General features: G+C 44.0%; 1 protein-coding gene across 4 annotated transcripts in view; it reads left to right on the forward strand.

Annotated features, from left to right (window-relative positions):
* Nucleotides 1-17916, forward strand: part of CD2AP (CD2 associated protein) — a 1227366-nt gene that overhangs the window by 668453 nt on the left and 540997 nt on the right. For all 4 annotated transcript variants that reach the window (XM_069605837.1, XM_069605839.1, XM_069605840.1 and 1 more), the window contains 2 exons: nucleotides 410-504; nucleotides 2362-2460. In XM_069605837.1, the coding sequence (XP_069461938.1) occupies nucleotides 410-504; nucleotides 2362-2460 (194 nt within the window). The remainder of the gene's footprint in view (nucleotides 1-409; nucleotides 505-2361; nucleotides 2461-17916) is intronic.

The raw sequence follows: 17916 nt of genomic DNA on the forward strand, positions 1-17916 counted from the left end.
TTTGAATTGCTGTTGAGCAGTAATTAAAGAAGTAAAAGCATAATGCTCGCCTCCGGTCTTGTAATAGAATTATAAAAATGGTTCAAATAACATAGTTGCTATACTTATTTGATCTGGTGTGATTTTGAATATATGTTCAGGTCTATATAAGCACTCCTCTGTGCTTGATTTGCTTGGTGATCGAGCATTAAAATTCAAATGTTGGTTCTTTATTCTGCATTTTCAATGTCGTGGAACTGAATGATCTCCTTTATTTCAGCAACATCCAAGGGAATCCTTTCATTGTATGGTAGTACCATATGATTTCACTTTAATGGTATATAGCTCAGCTATGTATGCACTTTTCGTTTTCTGTGTATGTTTCTGGTGAGAATCATTTTTATGAACTCCTTTTGCATTTCCTTCACAGCTAAAGAATACTGCAGGGCATTGTATTCCTATGAGGGTTCGAATGAGGATGAGCTTAGTTTTAAAGATGGGGACATAATGACTGTATTAAGCAAGGTAAGCTCTTCAAAGTTGAAATAACATTTTCTGTTTGGGATTTTAATACATAATGAATGTAAGGTGAATGTTCAGATTTTTTGTCTGTGGTCTTCAAGTGATCTGTGTTACAACTACTTTTGTAAGTGAACGATGCACCAGTTGCCAAAGGTAGATTTTTAGGAACAATCTAAAATGGTTGAAGATCAATAACGATCTTCTCCAAGAAACTAATTTTCTCTCGCATCCCATTTGGGTGGCTGGGGAACCCTCCTAGAAAACCTGCTTTTTCTGGCTGGGGTAGCAAACCTTTTCCATGGATATGTTTTCATCCATTACTAGATCTGTGATGAGTCCCGGAAAAACTTTGTCTTGGTGTTGGGCTGCCCGTTATTAAAATCCTGCATGAATCCTACAGCTTAACTTTGTTTCGTGTGCATGAATGACAGTTGTTACCTTACATGTTAATGGTTTTTGGCCTGCCTCAGAGGCACAAGGGCTGAAGAGCCAGCACCAGATCTGGTCAAATAACTGAAGGTTGGCTCAACTTCTGCAGAATCTACATCTTGAGCGAATGCCCCTTGAACTGTGTCTCATTGTCCTAAAGACAAGCTGAATTTAAGAGGTCAGTCATGGAGTTGTATTTCTCTGTATTTTTCTAAAAGGTACTGTATAGGGCTGCAAACATGTGTCTACAGACTTCTTAATTTGGCCCAGTGGGAACTAAACCGATGTTTCTTCCCCGAACCACACAGTAAGAGTCTGGATACAAGTCTTAAGTATCCCTGGTTACAAAATGCAAGTAACAGCAAAGAATCTTGAAAGTATGGTTGGGATTCTCAGGAGTACACCATATGCCTGAACTGAAATGGCTGGATACTGACCTCCCTTGCACAGAAGTGCACCAGTGGCAGCTTTAGCAGTTTTCCTATTCCCTCCAGAGCAGCACCTTCTCCAACGTGTTTTCACATGTGCTTGTCTTCAGAACGTCAGTGCTGCCACCAGAACAGTTTCTTCCAAACCAGAGACCGGGATGACCGTGGTTGATGTTGCAAAGTTTTTACAGCTGGCAATGAGGATTAACCCCACCTGCCTAACTGCGACCGCAAACCAGCAGTATTGAGCTTAACATTTGGCCTGCTCTTAACATTGGCAGGCCATTTCTGCTTCTTTGTGCATTGTCCAACCTGCAAGTACTAAAATCATAGTTGCTTGCAAATTGAAAACATGTTTGACCTTGCTATCACTAAAGTCACTGCGGCTTGGAAACTGAATCAACTGGCCTTGAAATAGCTAATTGCAACTTCAAAAAGAATTTGGACTTGTGATCTTTGGTTTTTGCACTCACTTAATAACACTTTTTGTACAACACATTGTACTCTGTCCTTAATATATGCCTTTGAGATGTATCTTGATGTGTTCATGTAATTATTGTCTATTGAGGCATGCTTTTATTTTAAATATTTGTGGATGTTGAGCAAAAGTCATTCTTGCAAATTGATATATACATTTTGTAAAATAAATGTTCTCCTAATGATTGTCAGTAACACATTAAGCGTGCCATTTTGAACTAATGCAAACAATAGTGTAACTGAGACTGACCAACACATCCCTTCTAGTTTTTGCTTCCAACATGTTTTAGCATGCAGGCCTCCCCACATTCTCCTTCACAAGACTTGAAAAAAGAGTGATATATAGAGCCACTATAGACTAGTGGAACAGTTCTGTAGGCTAGAGTGGAACGGCGCCTTGACGTTAAAACGAAAGACAAATCTTTGTTTTATCATTAAACTTGCTAATTTGTTGCTGAAGTTCTCTGTTTTGCTGTACATTATTTTGCTTTAATACTAAGCGTATGCCGTTCTACTTTTTCTCTAGGACACTGGTGAAATGGGATGGTGGAAAGGAGAGCTTAACGGTAAAGAGGGAGTGTTTCCAGACAACTTTGCTGCTATAATATTGGATGCGGAGAAGGATGTAAGCCCAGTGCTCGTGTTTATTTTGTGGCTGTGATACAGTACATGCCATTGGTTTTATTGCAGTATTTGTTAATTCTGGATTAATGTTTGTTAAGGATCTCTTTAGACTTTCATCCAGTTTAAATTTAATTCGTACTAAAAGATCGTAGCGTTTGCCTTGCAAGTTTTTGATATTCACGCACCATGTGGTGCTCAAAATTAAATGTGCATGCATACATTCCACTGTCTTTAGATTTTTGTGCTGCTTTTTGTTGCATATATTATCCTTCTTTATTTAGGTAGTAATCTTTACAATCGCCTTTCTCATAGGGTGATAAATGCATAAACCAGGTGCCTTATGGGCATGGCCCGTGCAGTCATCAAATTAATTTACCTGTTACCAGTTCCTGCCACCATTCATCACTGAAGCCTGGACAGACATCGAAATTATGAGCTAGTACATAGTGTTGCACACATTTCACTTCCACATAAGATGCAAACATATAATTGTGTCCATCATTTATGACTCCTTAAACTGCAAATAGATTTTCAGAAATGCACAGGGTTAAATTCACATAGCTGTGTTTGTTCGGCATCTGTTGGCCAGTGGAGCCAAACGTAGCTCCTGGTAGCTCTTGGTGACAGACTATCCAGGCTCTTCTGGGCTACAAGCAGGAGCTCGATAGCTCCCAGCTCCACTCAATTACGAACTCTAAGCCATGATGGTAATCACCCAGAAGATGCAAAGTCATCCTCTCCTTCCAAAGATTTAATATGAAAAGCTCTAGCGCTCATGCTTCAATTGAAGTGGGGAGCTCTTGTCCGCCTGATAGCTGAACTCTTTTTTTTTTTTTTTTGTCCAAACCCCATTAGAATCCCCCCCATCCACTTAGTCTGTTTTCCTGCTCAGAATCCTTTATTAGCCCTTATATTTGTACCTTCATATTCTGCCTTCACAGGTCATTACTATGACAAAGCTACTCATGTAAATTGCTACACAGTTGTCTTTCTTTGCTTAATACATTTCATCTGTATCAGCCTAATGACCATAATAAATGCTTTAGTGGCTAAACGCTTGCACGTTTTCTGTTGAGAGTTATTATCTTGTATTGGCATTTTGATTGGTTCCTTCCCCCAGCCACTATTCCCTTCCAAATGTATATCCCTACATTCCAGTTACAGAACCCTAGTAAGGCCCGATTCTTGCTTGACAAAATTGCTTAATAGAGCAAATAGCCATAAATGCATTCATGGAGATGGATGAGGTGCCATATTTCTGGCAAAGAGCTGATTATTTTCCACTTCTTAAGGGCATTCACATTTGATAAATGTAGACCGTACTTGCTGAACAATGCCGTAGGTAGCTATGTATGGAGAATTACTACTGGTTCGTATAAAAAGCTTGCTTTTATAACAACATTAGTATCACAGATGCAGAGGCAGGATTTGGGACAAGAATTGGTACAGTCCAAAAAGGTATGTAATGAGCTGCTCTCATGAAATATGTCAATTTGGAAGGGGATATTTTAATAGCTAGTCTTCCACAGATTTGTTAGGATTTTTAGAAGGCGGCTTTGGGATAAATTAAAGCAATCTGGGATGGGTGAACAGTTAGTAGCTCTTCAAAAACTCTTCTATAATAACTTAGAAGTCCCTGATTTTGAATCACAGTTGGGGAAGCGACACCTTTTCAGTCATGGAGCAGTATGCCTGTATGCATCCTATCCTCTTACCTTTTCTATCTTCCATAAGGGTAGCGTCTACTCATGGGGTTCATTTTGCCAAGGGTCTACAGCCTTTGGCTTGCCAGATGTTTTAGACTACGATTCCCATCAGCCCTAGCCAGCATAGTCTTCAGTGAGGGACTATTGGAATCCTAGTTCAACACTTCTTGAGAGCTCCAGTTTGCAGACCACTAGCTTAGCCCAATGTTGTACATACAATTCATAACTATACTGAGGCCAGCAAGTAGGTTACCAAATCGCCTTACAAGGCTTGAGTAGTATTGCTCCAACAAAGACATGGTACTAAAGTAAGGGACACAAAAGTCATGCATCTTGCTAGAAGCAAGATGGGGTGTCCGAAATATACAAATAAGGGAATTGAAAAAGAGAATGCTATCACTTTTTAGATGGCATGTTACAGAAAACATAATGGGTGGAATAACCAAATTATGAAATGGAATGTAACTTGGCAGGCAGAAGCCTGTTGATTGCTCTATTAAGGTATACATTAAGGTAGATGAACAAGTTCTTCCTTACCATGAATTGAAAGGACGAGTCTATGCTCTTGTGACAAAGGGGCCAGTGCTTTGATAGCACTGTAGGTAGAGTAAGGTTTGAGGGAGAGGTGTTTGGTATGGTAAACTGGGATAGAAAGAGGAGATGCATAAGTACCAAGAAGTGAGAGGGCAATGTAGAAACAGTGTTTGAGTATCTGAGGCAGACTGTAACTGAGCTGGGCATTTGATCCTTGGAGAGGTTGGCTGTTTCACAGTAATATCCTCTCTCCGTTGGCACCCTTCCAAACTCTCCACAATACTCCAGGCCATGGTCTCCACCCCCCTGAAACACTCCCTACCTTCTGTGATGAATCCTACAAATCCCTCACTAAACCCCTGCCTAAAGGACCCCCAGGGGAGTGAGGGGAATCTGTGGGATGACACATGGCATTTGTCTTCCTCTGGAGAGGATGGCTCAGCAATGCCAAAGTATGTAATGGCTTGTTGTGATCAGTGCCGGTCTTACACCAGATTGCGCCCCAGGCGGGAAGCATCATTGGCGCCCCCGACGCACCTCCCAAAATGACAACAAAAATGGTATGTTACAAATGTTGTTAATAGGGCACTCAATAAAGAACTAGCTCTATATAAACAAAATACACCATTATCATTACTGCTTTTCTGAAACTTCCCTACTGAACACCCAATCTTGTACAAGCCTGTGTCACCCCACTATAGAATAGAGGCACCCACACCATAGATTGGTGGTGATCACGCTACTCAATAATACCCGGCTGAAGATGTGTGGGGGCCCATTTCAACAGGATGGTTAGGGGCTCCCTCATTAGAGCGAAAACAGTCTGAAGAACCCGTGGGGTGCATTATGCATACATTACAATGGCGACAAAGATACATTTAATAGCTGCCGATTATCATGAGTCGGCCAGCCGCCACAGAGATCAAACATTAAATGCCCACTGAACAGCTTTAAACCCTTCTTTGTCAGCAAATGGCGGATGTGGAGGAAGCAGTGTTAGAAGGCAACAAGGTGATACCACTTCTGAACACCCAATCTTGTACAAGCCTGTGTCACCCCACTATAGAATAGAGGCACCCACACCATAGATTGGTGGTGATCACGCTACTCAATAATACCCGGCTGAAGATGTGTGGGGGCCCATTTCAACAGGATGGTTAGGGGCTCCCTCATTAGAGCGAAAACAGTCTGAAGAACCCGTGGGGTGCATTATGCATACATTACAATGGCGACAAAGATACATTTAATAGCTGCCGATTATCATGAGTCGGCCAGCCGCCACAGAGATCAAACATTAAATGCCCACTGAACAGCTTTAAACCCTTCTTTGTCAGCAAATGGCGGATGTGGAGGAAGCAGTGTTAGAAGGCAACAAGGTGATACCACTTCTGTACATCAAGTGGGAAGAGAGAATGCAACTTGTAATGCAAGTGTTGCAAAGTGCACATTTAAAGCCCCAGAACAAAAATACCTGTCAGGAGGTGCTAGAGAAGGAAATTCCCAGAAAATCATAGACTAGAGCCCTTAGCCAGGACTATGTAACAAGGCTGCCAGCCCCATTGATCTTACCAACCCGATCAGCCTATGAGCAGTGGCCAGGGGGTCTCCATCTGATGCATAGTTTGTTAGTTGGGTGGAGGAGGGTAAGAAATCATTTAAGATGTCGGGTGCACCTGCTTATTCCAGAGGTGTTCTACCTTCCACACATTATTTTAGTTTGCCTCCCCTCTCTCCTTGCATCCAGGACATGTGGATATACTGCCTGCGACTCCCTCTTTTGCCTGCTGGGGGGACTGTGTAAAAGCTCTCAAGGGCATAAGACCACTAGCAACACTGCTTGCCGGACACTTCCCATACATGAACCAACTCAAAGCTACTCCATCTATCACCCTGATAGGGCTAAGTGGTTTGCCAATACATCCAGGCTACAAACTTGTGACCTGCAGCCAGCTTGCACACAGATGGCTGCAGCATTCAAATTACATATTCTGTGGGTTTATTTCCGACCCATCATCGTCAGGAAGAGTGATGAAGGGTGGGTCCTTACTAAAGGGAGGCTGATGTGCATAGCGTGAAATGGTTATTTCATTGAGTGGGGTGCAAACTGTCCCGGGGGGGCACCTCAAGTCCAGAGCAAAGCCATTTCAGAAATAAATCGCTGCAAGTGTTTATCACAGCTTTCGGGCGTTGCGTAGGACAAGAAGAAGTGAGGTAATGGAGAACCCATTTAGCGGTGTGGTAATTAGAAACTTAATTTGACATCCACCAATGGGGGCAGTAAAATGTTGCATGAATTCCCTACGTAGTGATGGGGCCAACCATTGGCACTGTCTTTTTCTGGTCACTTTTTAAACAGACAGGAATACAGTCATTCAGATGCTCCTCCCTGGTTGAAGAAGAGGGGCAACGATAATCCAAGCAAGGTAGTTTCAGTAATGGTGTGTTGTACTAGTATACTAACAACTTCTAGTGCAAAAGTTTTTGTGACGACATCTCAGTGCAAAATATGGTCATAAAGCATCTCCTTACCGAAAGGGCCCGGGAATCAGAATGAAATGTTTTGGTTGCACCATTGCTTTTTCCTTAAGAGCAGTGTGTGATGCTAATGGTTCATTCTACTGCACATTAAACCTAGACTCCACCAAAGACATTTCAAGGAAGCCTTAGCCAAGCCCCTACTTGGATGGGGCCGACCGAAACCCATGCCAAAGCCAAAGCCTCATCCACGGCTGTCTCAGTGCCGTGCTGCAAAGTCAGACAGCCGCTACAATAGGTACACGACTACAGGCTCTGAGCTGGCGCCCAACCAACCCGAGAGAGGCGGAAGCAGCCACATGTCTTGGAATACCCAAGGCAGGATAGCTTGGTGGCTTTGAGGACGTTCTCAAGTGAGATCCTAACGGAATGCTGTGCCTGCTCGCTCAGCAACCCTACCGTCCTACAGAAGGACATCAACGCAGTGGCTTTCCTTTCTGCAGTGGCTAGTTTTGAAGGCAAGCTCTTTACATCATCGCCACTGGACTGCTGCCCCACCGTGTTGCCATCACAGTGGTGCAATTGCATGGAGCGCTGCCCTGGGTGATAAAAGCCTGAATCGTCCATTATATTGATGAATATCTTATATGAGGAAATGCACTCACATTGGTGGCACCATACAAGGACCTGCCCTTACTGCTTTGACATCACGCTGCGGTGTCCTTATTGTGGCATTATTACACTGGCAACAAGAGAATATGGGCTACCTGTGAATAATCTAAGGAAACGCAACACATAGCAAATAATGTATAAATGAACGCCCACAGACCGACTGGGGGAAAAAAATGCAGAGAGGGTTGAGAGCCACACAGAAAACCAATATAGTTATAAAAGCGGGCCATTTTTGATTTTATCACCGCTCAACTAAAAATAAAAATGCAGGCAGCTTTTCCTCCACTCTCCTCTGAAACTATCCCTTTAATACTGTCAATCAGTGGTTGACCGTTCGTTCCCCCACACAAACTTGCTTAAGTGTACCTAAAAAAGTGCTGGAAAGTATCAGGTTTGATATATGTAAGAGGTAGGGGCACACTTTTTCACTTGTTAATAGACAGTAAACAGTTTGCCTTATTCATCTGTCTCGCTCTTTTCAGCTGGATAAACCCCACTGGTATCATGCCTGACACCAGACCAGAGAATGCAGAGGTTATTAATGAAAGTAGCTGCACAATGCCAGGCTCTGCAGTACAGGGTTTGGGGAGCAACAATTAACGACAGGCCTAGTGTGCTCACTAAGTAGGCATGCTCTGCATAAAATAGGCCAAGAAAACGATTCTGGGCAGGCCTGGCCCATATTACAATACGGTAGCCAGCAGGGGTTGTCCCAGCCAGATAATTGTGCTAAAACGTAACCGTAAATCTTACTTACCAATAATATTGGTTAACACTGTAATATCAAATGTCAATCTTTGTAGCATGGGAGGTGGCTTCTCCCTGCTTGGCCTCCTCTTGAGTTCTGCCCTGGGAGCCTGCTGGCTGTCTGGCCCGCCTCCTGTAACTCCTGCCTGGGCGGCTGGGCTTTGATGATCCTCTGAGCCGATCAGCAATGATGATGGGCAATTAAGACTGTCCGACTCCGCGAAGTTAACATATTACACCGCAGGTCACAGAGTGACAGCCCAGGGCACTGCCAACCCGATCAGTCAACCCCTGTCAAAGCAGCGCATGCGCTGTGGGAGGGCATGTGCAGTCAGGCCTGGCCATCCGGCGAAGCGAAAGCAACACATGTTGCTTTTGCATCATAAAATCAACGTGTGCCTGGCGTTGCTGGCCTGGACAGCAGCAGGAGCACTGTGAGCGCTGCGTGCTTGCAGACTGTCAGCTCACTCAGTAATTATATTAAACGTACGCAGTACAGTGACTACACTTACACAGCATTAATTTCACTAACTTTGTTTTTTAACTAACTTAATTTTTTATTGAGATAAAATGATGCAGCAGCATCCTGAACTCTTGGACGGTGGCAGCGCCCCGTAGAGGCTGGTACGTCAGGCAGCCGCCTGCACTGCCTGATACAAAGACCGTCCATGGTTGTGATAAACATCTCGTTGCCCCACGAGATTCCCATACAAATAGGGTTGAACACAATCATAAACTCCCTAGACCTAGAGGGAAATCAAAACCCTTCCAAGGTGCGGGAGACCTCCCTTGCACCCAAAGAGGCAGTGAAAGGAAATGTGTGCATAACACCAGCTTAAAAGAATTCTGTACATAAAGGGTTAATGACTAATTCTTATGATGTTCTTTTAAAGGATGTTAGAAGGAACCAACTAGGATTTAAAAACCAACCAGTAGAAATAAGAAAACCTAATTTTACCATTAAGGACTGCAAGAGGGCTGAAGAGGCACAATGTTTGTGGGAGTGGTCACTTCATTAGAGCAGAGGACCCACACCTGAGGGAGACCGAGAAGCTTAAAAGGCCCCCTTGGGTGCAGGCCATGGGAGGAGAGTTGGCGTTGTTGGATAGTAGCAGAAGTCGGCAGCATGGTCCGTGCTGGCAGCCCAGACAGAAGCTCAAGGAGCGAGAAGACTCCAGTACTATTGCTGGGCAGATATCACCTGCCAGTCCTGAAAGGTTCTGTGCCCCAGAAATAGTGCAGAGGCCGGTAGAAGAAAGCGTGCAGGAGGGATATCTCCGGTGGCGGGCATGCACAGAGAGCCGAAGGAGCTACAATTGGAAGTGGTCTCGTCAAAGGCAGATTTAGCAGAGCAGTTTGCCAGTTTGAGTGGAGTCACAACAACTGAAGTCCTGTGAGCGGCAAGGGGAGTGGTGGCGCACTGCTGAGCTGGAAGGTTTCAGTGTGCTTGTGAGCCCGGAGCATTCTGTCCCTGCTCGTATATTGGAAGCAGGCACCCGGCGAGTGAACAGTGCTTGCATAGAAGCTGAATTAGTATAAAGAAGCAGAAGCGGCACTCGCTTGTGAGTGAAAGAGAGTCACACGTTACTTGTGCATTCCTAACTATGGTAAAACAGCAGCAGCAGCAGCACTCCCTTGTGTATAAAGGTGATCGCCAAGTTGGTTTTAAACCTCAAACCAGGTAAAAACAGCAAAGCCTTAGTGAATCAAAGTCAAAGTAAGCGTACCTGCCTTTACGGCCAGATCGCTTGCTACAGCAAAGACCCCATCCCTGTTGCACTGTTTTCTATGCATACATTCACGAAACGAGGAACCTGCTTTGAATTTCCTTGGATTTCTCGCTGTGCGCACTGTGTGTGCGTCTAAGATGGCCGCCGCGCCTGAATGTTGTTAAATTGCCTAGCAACTGAGACCGAAGAGCGGCTCCCCTGATTGGGCCACAATCCCTTTTGTCCTGCTGGCCGCCACCGGAAGGAGACATCTGATCTGCCTTCTCGAAGGCCTGCTCTTTAAGGCCACTGGCCTGTCTTAGCCTGTCGTCGCTGAAAAGAGGCGTAGGGCCGAGGAGCTTGCCCGCTCACACCGCCTTCGAACTACTGGTAAGAACTCCCTCCGGAACGTTACACTGCTGACCCGTGAACACCAGCGGTTCCTCACTAGACCTACTCAATATTCTTGCTCCCAGCAACTAGCCTACGACTACCCGTCCTTAGGCAGTATATCTCTATTTAGCCAACTGTTCACTGTAACTAGCAAATTGAAATCACTGTGTCCAGACTGCCTGGAAGTGCTTTGCCACCATGCATTGGGCAATGTGCATAGTTTCCATCTTGCTATTGAACTAAATGTTCGGACCCATTGACGCTCGCATTAATGTGTGACTGCAAGTGGCTACCGCCTCAAGGCACTGCATAAATGTAAGCTATTACTGCTTGTCATTGGAGAGCAAGTAAGCTAGTAAACTAACGTGCTGCATGCCGTCCACTCGTTTTGTACATACTTGGCGACTGACTTTGTTATGCCTGCATAGGACTGCATCTTACGACTCCCTATGCCGTTCTTCCAAGTATTTGAAATTCGAACTAGCCTATTCTTGCATTTGAATGTTATATCACCCATCTTACATTATATAGTGCTCCTATCTACCTCAGGGCAATTATGCACGTTATTTGACTACACCTCACCTCCTTTAGGTATCGTAGGTGCTTCACTAGCCTTGTGAGACTAGCCATTCCACCAATGCCACCCAAAAGCCTTATTGCATCAAACATGGCAACTCCCTCGACTGTCATGCTTCTAGCACCGCTGTTGACTTCTAGCAACCCAATCGCTTCTGGTGTCCAACCATGTCTGAACAGCCCCTGTAACGCTGCCTCGAGAAATACTAGACTTCTCGCCAGACTGCCTAAAGTATTTGAACCTCCTGCCAGGGCCTTGACTAACACAATCAGCCAGAGCTTCCACCATAAAAGACAAACTCTCAGCTCTAAAGATATTACACCTACCAACCCCACCCTTTGTGCCTCACAAAACCTCTGCTACAAAAACCTTAACAAGTCTAAACCTCATCCCAGTCCACAGGCCTCTGAAGTTACTACTAGCTCCTCCGCCCTATCTTTAAACAGCCCTGCCACCGACCTTCAGGGAGCACTAATAAATGCAAGATCTTTAGTGGCGCACGCCACAGAGATGGCAGTTATCATCCTGGCGGAAAACTATGACTTTCTGGCCATCAAAGAAACCTGGCTGCACGCAGCAGCAGGCCCGGCTATCATGCTAGCAGTTCCAGCTGAATACACTCTCCTGAGAGCAGACGGACATGAAGCACATGGAGGAGGGATAGCTCTCACCGCTAAAACAAACCTCACCATGAGACTAGCCCCCTCCCTAGACCACACTTCTGTGAAACCATCAGTTAAACTACCTGCGGCCAACTCCCAAACTCTTACCATCCACCTTATATATAGACCACCAGGTGCCATTGGTTCTTTTGATGAAGATATATCTTCAATTTTATCGGTTAATCTAAAAAAAAAGCATCACTTTATACTTGGGGACCTTAATCTAGGTTTTAACGACTCCAAAGACCTCCAAGTCATCTCTGTGGCTTATACCCTTGCTAATCTTGAAAAAGTAAGAAAGTTGCAGCCAAGCTAAACAGGCACTCCTTTGGCGACTGCTATTATATATTGTAAAAAGAACTAGTATTGAGCATTTTAAAGTAAATGCATTGGGTTGTCTTGGCACAATGGCACACGCGCATAGGGAGGTGCTCACCTCACCTCGGGCAGTATGCCAGCTGCGTTGGGACCCACTGGTGGAACCTGCAGAAAGCATTTCCTCTCCTGATGAACCATTGATAATCTCAATGGGGAAACATGTGTCGAGAGAGATATAAAAACAAAGAAAAATATTAAGACATAGAATCCTAATTATCAAGGATCAGCGCATATTATTTGATGTGGAAGAAATTATAAGGTGTGGAGCCAACACCATATACTAATTTGTACTAAGGATCTGTGCATGGTAAATGTTGAGGAAACTAGAAGGTGTGAAGTACCAGACAGAAAATCATCTTTGTTTGTTCATCTTTAAGCATATCGTGAGAATAAAAGAAAAACTTCAATAATGTCATCACTATTGAATTGGATCGTTTTTTTCTAAAAAAAATACAAACTGGAATTTGTCTCGTCAGAAATTGAATGACTCACCTTTGATTATTTTATAAATAAGGTTTGCGCATGTGAGTAACTTTTTCCCAATCCTCTACCTCCTTGCTTTACCCAGAGAGTGAACTCACCTACCCACAGCAAAGAAAGAAGAGAGAATACTAGCCTGGGTGGCGGACCATAATTGCAACACCATGATGTTGGCCAATAACCCCCTAATCTGGACAGACCGCCACCTCCTTACTTTTGCTTTAGCAACCAAAAGACCCATTGCTACCACAACCTCACTTGCACCACCCACACTTACTAGGATAAAAAATATCACTGTTGACAAACTCCTACCCCTCATCCTACCCACTCTCAATTCACTACAGGGCAGGTTAGAGTCCAACTGGCTTGTAGATGAATATAATAAAATCATGAACACTAGTCTTGACACTATTGCACTGCTAAAATTGAGACAAGTCACCTCAACTCTTGGTTTACACCACACCTGAAAAACCTCAGTTAGGAAAACAGGAAATGCGAAGCTTCTTGGAGGTTACAACCCTCCTCCTGAATATAAAATAAATCTAACTTATCTTCCCATTACAAAAAAGACATACTTCTAGCAAAACAAGAATCCAGTATCTAAGAATTATTCATAATTCTTAGAGCTAGAATCCCCTATTCCGGTACAGGACAACTGTATTAAAGACAAAACCTGGTAACCTGGTGCTCTAATATTCAGGACACATTATCCAATAAAGTCTCCACCCTTCAAGACAAAATTGCGAGAAGGAAAAAGCATCATTAACTAACACAAACTCTGCACCGACCGACAACTCCATGCCTCCTCCCAAACCCTCACACTGCTTTAGCTTTTCCAAAACCTCAATTATTGAGGTTGAAAAAGTTATACTCTATTAAACCTTCTAACTGTCAATGTGATCAATGCCATGCCCAACTATCAAGGATGCAGCACAGGATCTAGCTCCATTCATCTCCAAACTTATCAATGCTTCCTTCTCCTCTGGCATCATCCCCCGTAACCTTAAGGAGTCCTGGGTACTTCCCCTCCTTAACAAAAAACAGACTTTAGACCCATCCATACCAACCAACTACAGGCCAATTACCACTGTGCCTTTCTTCCTTAAAACTTTAGATAAAGTAGCATACCTCCAGATACAGAAGTATCTGGAAGTCAACCATCTGCTAGGAACCAGACAATCAGGTTTACACCCCCCAACATGGGACGGAAACAGCAATCATTGATCTTAATGCCCATATCGATGAGCACAGGGACAATGGAAAAGCAGCCCCTCTCCTCCTCCTCAACCTCTCAGCTGCTTTTGACCTGGTGGATCACAAGGTCTTGTGTGACCACCTGGACTCAGCAGCACACTTCTCCAGGGAGGCCATAGTATGGATACAATCTTTTCTCAGTGAAAGGACAAGGAGTCTTTTCTCCATCAGCCACTGCTGACCCCAGTCTTATCACCTGCGGAGTGCCCCTGGGCTCATGTCTCTCTCCGACACTATATAACATATTCACCAAGCCCCTTTTCGATGATCTAGACCATCTTGGTATCCCCTACACTAATTATGCCGATGATACATAGATTCTCCTACCACTTTCAGGTGATCATGACAAGGATTCGGACTTGGTGAATAGAGTTTACATCATCATTCAGGCATGGATTGCCCAGGTATGGCCTATGCTTGAATAATGATAAAACCGAGCTCATTATCCTGGGCACCACCTGCAGCCTAAAAAAACAGCCTAGATTACTCGTCCTTCAACATTGACGGCAACATCATCAAAGTTGCCAAAGAGGTAAAATCCTTAGGCTTTTACCTCGACTCGACACTTACGTTTACTAAACAAGTAAACTCCATGGCTTCTGCCACTGCATATACATGCAAATTTATTGGAGCGGGTAAACCCTTCCTCTCTTTAAATAGCCGTATCACTCTGGCCAGAGCTTTAATCCTATCCAAACTGGATTATTGTAACTCCCTATACATTGGTGCCAACAAATATATCAAGAAAATAAAAACACTTCAGAATAACGCCCTTAGAACTCCCTTAAATATTCATAAAAAAGAACATATCTCACCATTGACAAGACAACATAATTGGTTATCAACCTGCGATACAATTCAGTTGAAAAGGGCCTCTCTCTCACACAAATGCTTAAATAATGCGGCGCCTTAATACTTTACCAAGTGAATCAACAGAAAATCCTTGTGTAGGCCTATTAGAACACCTAATACTAATTGCCTATCCGTGCCGAGATTCAAACTCTCCAAAGTCGTTGGCAGTAGCTTCTCAGTTAAGGCAGCGCTGCTTTGGAACTCCCAACCCCATCCTTTACGAGCTGACCAAAATTACATTACATTTAGCCAAAACCTCACTAAATGGCTTAAAGAATCAGACCAATAACTACCTCCATAACAGCAATTACTTCAACCTTAACTAGAATACTCTCCTATCACCTGCCTCATTAGCTAGTTATAGACCATTCCTGTATATATAGCACACATATTCAGTACACCTGTATTGTATTATATTGTTTTATATTATTAGAACCTCTGCCTGTACACCTCCTTTTTGTATACTCTATGCAACTTTATCTTTTGTGTATCTATACTCTGAACTTTCACCACACCTGTAATTGTATACTTTGTACCTTTGACCCTGCCTGTAATCTAAGCTTAAAGCCTTCTTGTTCCTCTGCGCCCTGAGACCCCTGGGTCTGGAGCACATTATAAATAAAACAAACTAACAAAGGACTGTAACTCTGAAAGTTTGAGTCTGTGGAGGACCCAACCACCTGTGGGGTTGACTTTGTTAGGAGATGACGAACATTGCCCAAGCCAAAAAAACTGAAACCAAGGAGATTGATGCAAGGTATATAGACTCTGAAACGTGTTGCCCCAGTATCTGGTGCAGGTTGGGATACGCACACATTGCCAAAACCAAGGCAAAGGCAGGAAGAGACCCTATCCCCATCAGTCTTTGGTTGCTTGTACAGTGGAGAACCAAGCGAGGCAAAAGGTCTGCCTTTCGGGGAGCAGATACAGAAGGTAAGGAGCATCCGTCGCAGAAAGGTATTAAAGAGCATCAATGTGTATCTTGGTTTCCCTGGAAAGTTTTGAAGCTGCAAATTGTTGAATGCTGAGAAGCTGTTTTAATCTATCAGTTGACATTGACCACAAGAGCACTTGTAGTGAAAAGCTGTTTGGGCAGGGGAGTATACCTTGATGGCTAACCTTTCGGCCTAGCAGGGAAGCAGGCTAAGTGTGGGAGTGTTTCAAGGTGGTATTGACACTTTGTTGTTTGTGGAGTCTGAGGAAGAGCCGTGCCAGGCTGTTAAAAAGAAGTTGTATTTCTTTAAGTGGCAAATCATCCTGACTGAGACAATTATTGTTGCTATTGAGGAACTAAGAACCTGTTTAAAGAAGGAAAAGAGATTTGTATCAACTGTGTTGGAGCTTTCTAAAGACAAGTTGAATTTGCATTGAATTGTGTTGGAACTTTTGTTGCGAATCAGGTTTTCCTTGTGTCCTTTCCTGAACTGTGAAGCAGAATCAAATATATACATGGGGAAGGGGAATTTGCCCAGGTTATGAAGAGAGACTGTGGTCACATTTTGAATTCAATCAGTATTGTTTTGAACTGCCATATATTTCCTTGTTTATTTGTTGTATTTATAAGTGTGAGGGACAGATAGCCTTTGTTAGTGTTTCATTTAGTTTAATTTAGACAGGGAAATCCTGGCCAGGTTAGCAATAGTGCAGCGTTCATCCAACCTTATACTATAATAAAATGGCATTTGTTGAGAAAACTTCACAACGTGGTTCGCCTCACATTTCTGACCCCTCACACCTCTCTGCTGATGGCGTCACCTCCTAATTCTCCAATATCACCAACATATTTTAACACCCTGTCTTCTCTTTGTGAAAGTCCCCCTGGAGATGCTAGGAAGTGAAGTACCTGGAACCCATCCATAATCTTGCATTCCTTTTAGTTACCAAAAGTCTACTCTGCGACCCCCAAATTGTGACATGCACTTAAACTGTAAGGACAAAAAGCTCATTAAACCAGGCTCACCAGCCTATGAATGCTGGGCTGGCAAGCTGTCTGTGTCTGTCTGTCAGTTCTGTTGAGTCACATGTGCAAGTTTTATTCATGGGGCTCCCTGCGGGTCATCCAGGTGCAATCTGGAGAAAACCTGTGGTCAGCATGGCACCACGGGGAGGGTGGGGGACATATGTTGGTAAACTCTGCATATTCCAGCAATACTATCCTACCGACTCGCAGAATAACCTTGAATCCCTTGTGCCTTTTGGAGGGAGCACCTTTCAGGATAGCGGTCTCCCCTCTCCATACCCTAACCCCAACCGGACCCCCCCTCCCCAGCTAATCCTTGCACCCTCAGAGCTCTGAGAAAATGTAATGGAACAGAGCATTGCTTTGCTGAGTGCAGAACCCCCTTTTCTGCTCAATCAATGCTCCGCCATCAGCGCTGTACAAGGTGTTTAAGGTGATCCCCATCCCCCCAGGCCCTTATGGCCGCTGACGCTTTGTTTGGCGGTAAGGTAGGAGGGATCGTCAGTGACAGTCTTAGAGCCTAATTTCACTGGCTGGTTTCCCATAAACATCATGGTTTGTGTTTTGATGTCTGTTGCACCGTGACACTGGGATTTCCCTTGTTATGAGCAAAACTCTTTGAGCTGGGCATTTTTGAGTGGTCGCATTCATCTGTGACATTTTTAAGAAAGAAGCCGCACTGAAGCAACGCTCGATTCCCCCAAAGTGAAGCTTACCTGGCTCATGTTGGTTTAGTTGCACAGTGACTGTGAGGTTTCTCTTGTTCTGAGGAAACTCTTGAGCTGTGTACTTTAGGAGTGATCATGCTCACCTGTGACATTTGTTTTGTCGTTATTTAATATTGAACATTTACAGTCGCTGCATTTCAAGCTCTGCAACCTGTTCTCTGCCTTTACTGCCTTCGCATCAGCTGACCACTCGACTTCAGATATTTTCTGGGAGTGATGTGATTATCAAAGGTGATCATCCCAAAGACCCTGGCCTGGGATCCTTCTCATGTGGCCAGGGAAAGGCAGACTCTTTGTGATCCTGACCCTGGGGGTGGTGGTCTGCGGGAC

This window comes from Ambystoma mexicanum, chromosome 4p, assembly GCF_040938575.1.
Source record: "Ambystoma mexicanum isolate Mex_15411 chromosome 4p, UKY_AmexF1_1, whole genome shotgun sequence".
Taxonomy (NCBI): Eukaryota; Metazoa; Chordata; class Amphibia; order Caudata; family Ambystomatidae; genus Ambystoma; species Ambystoma mexicanum.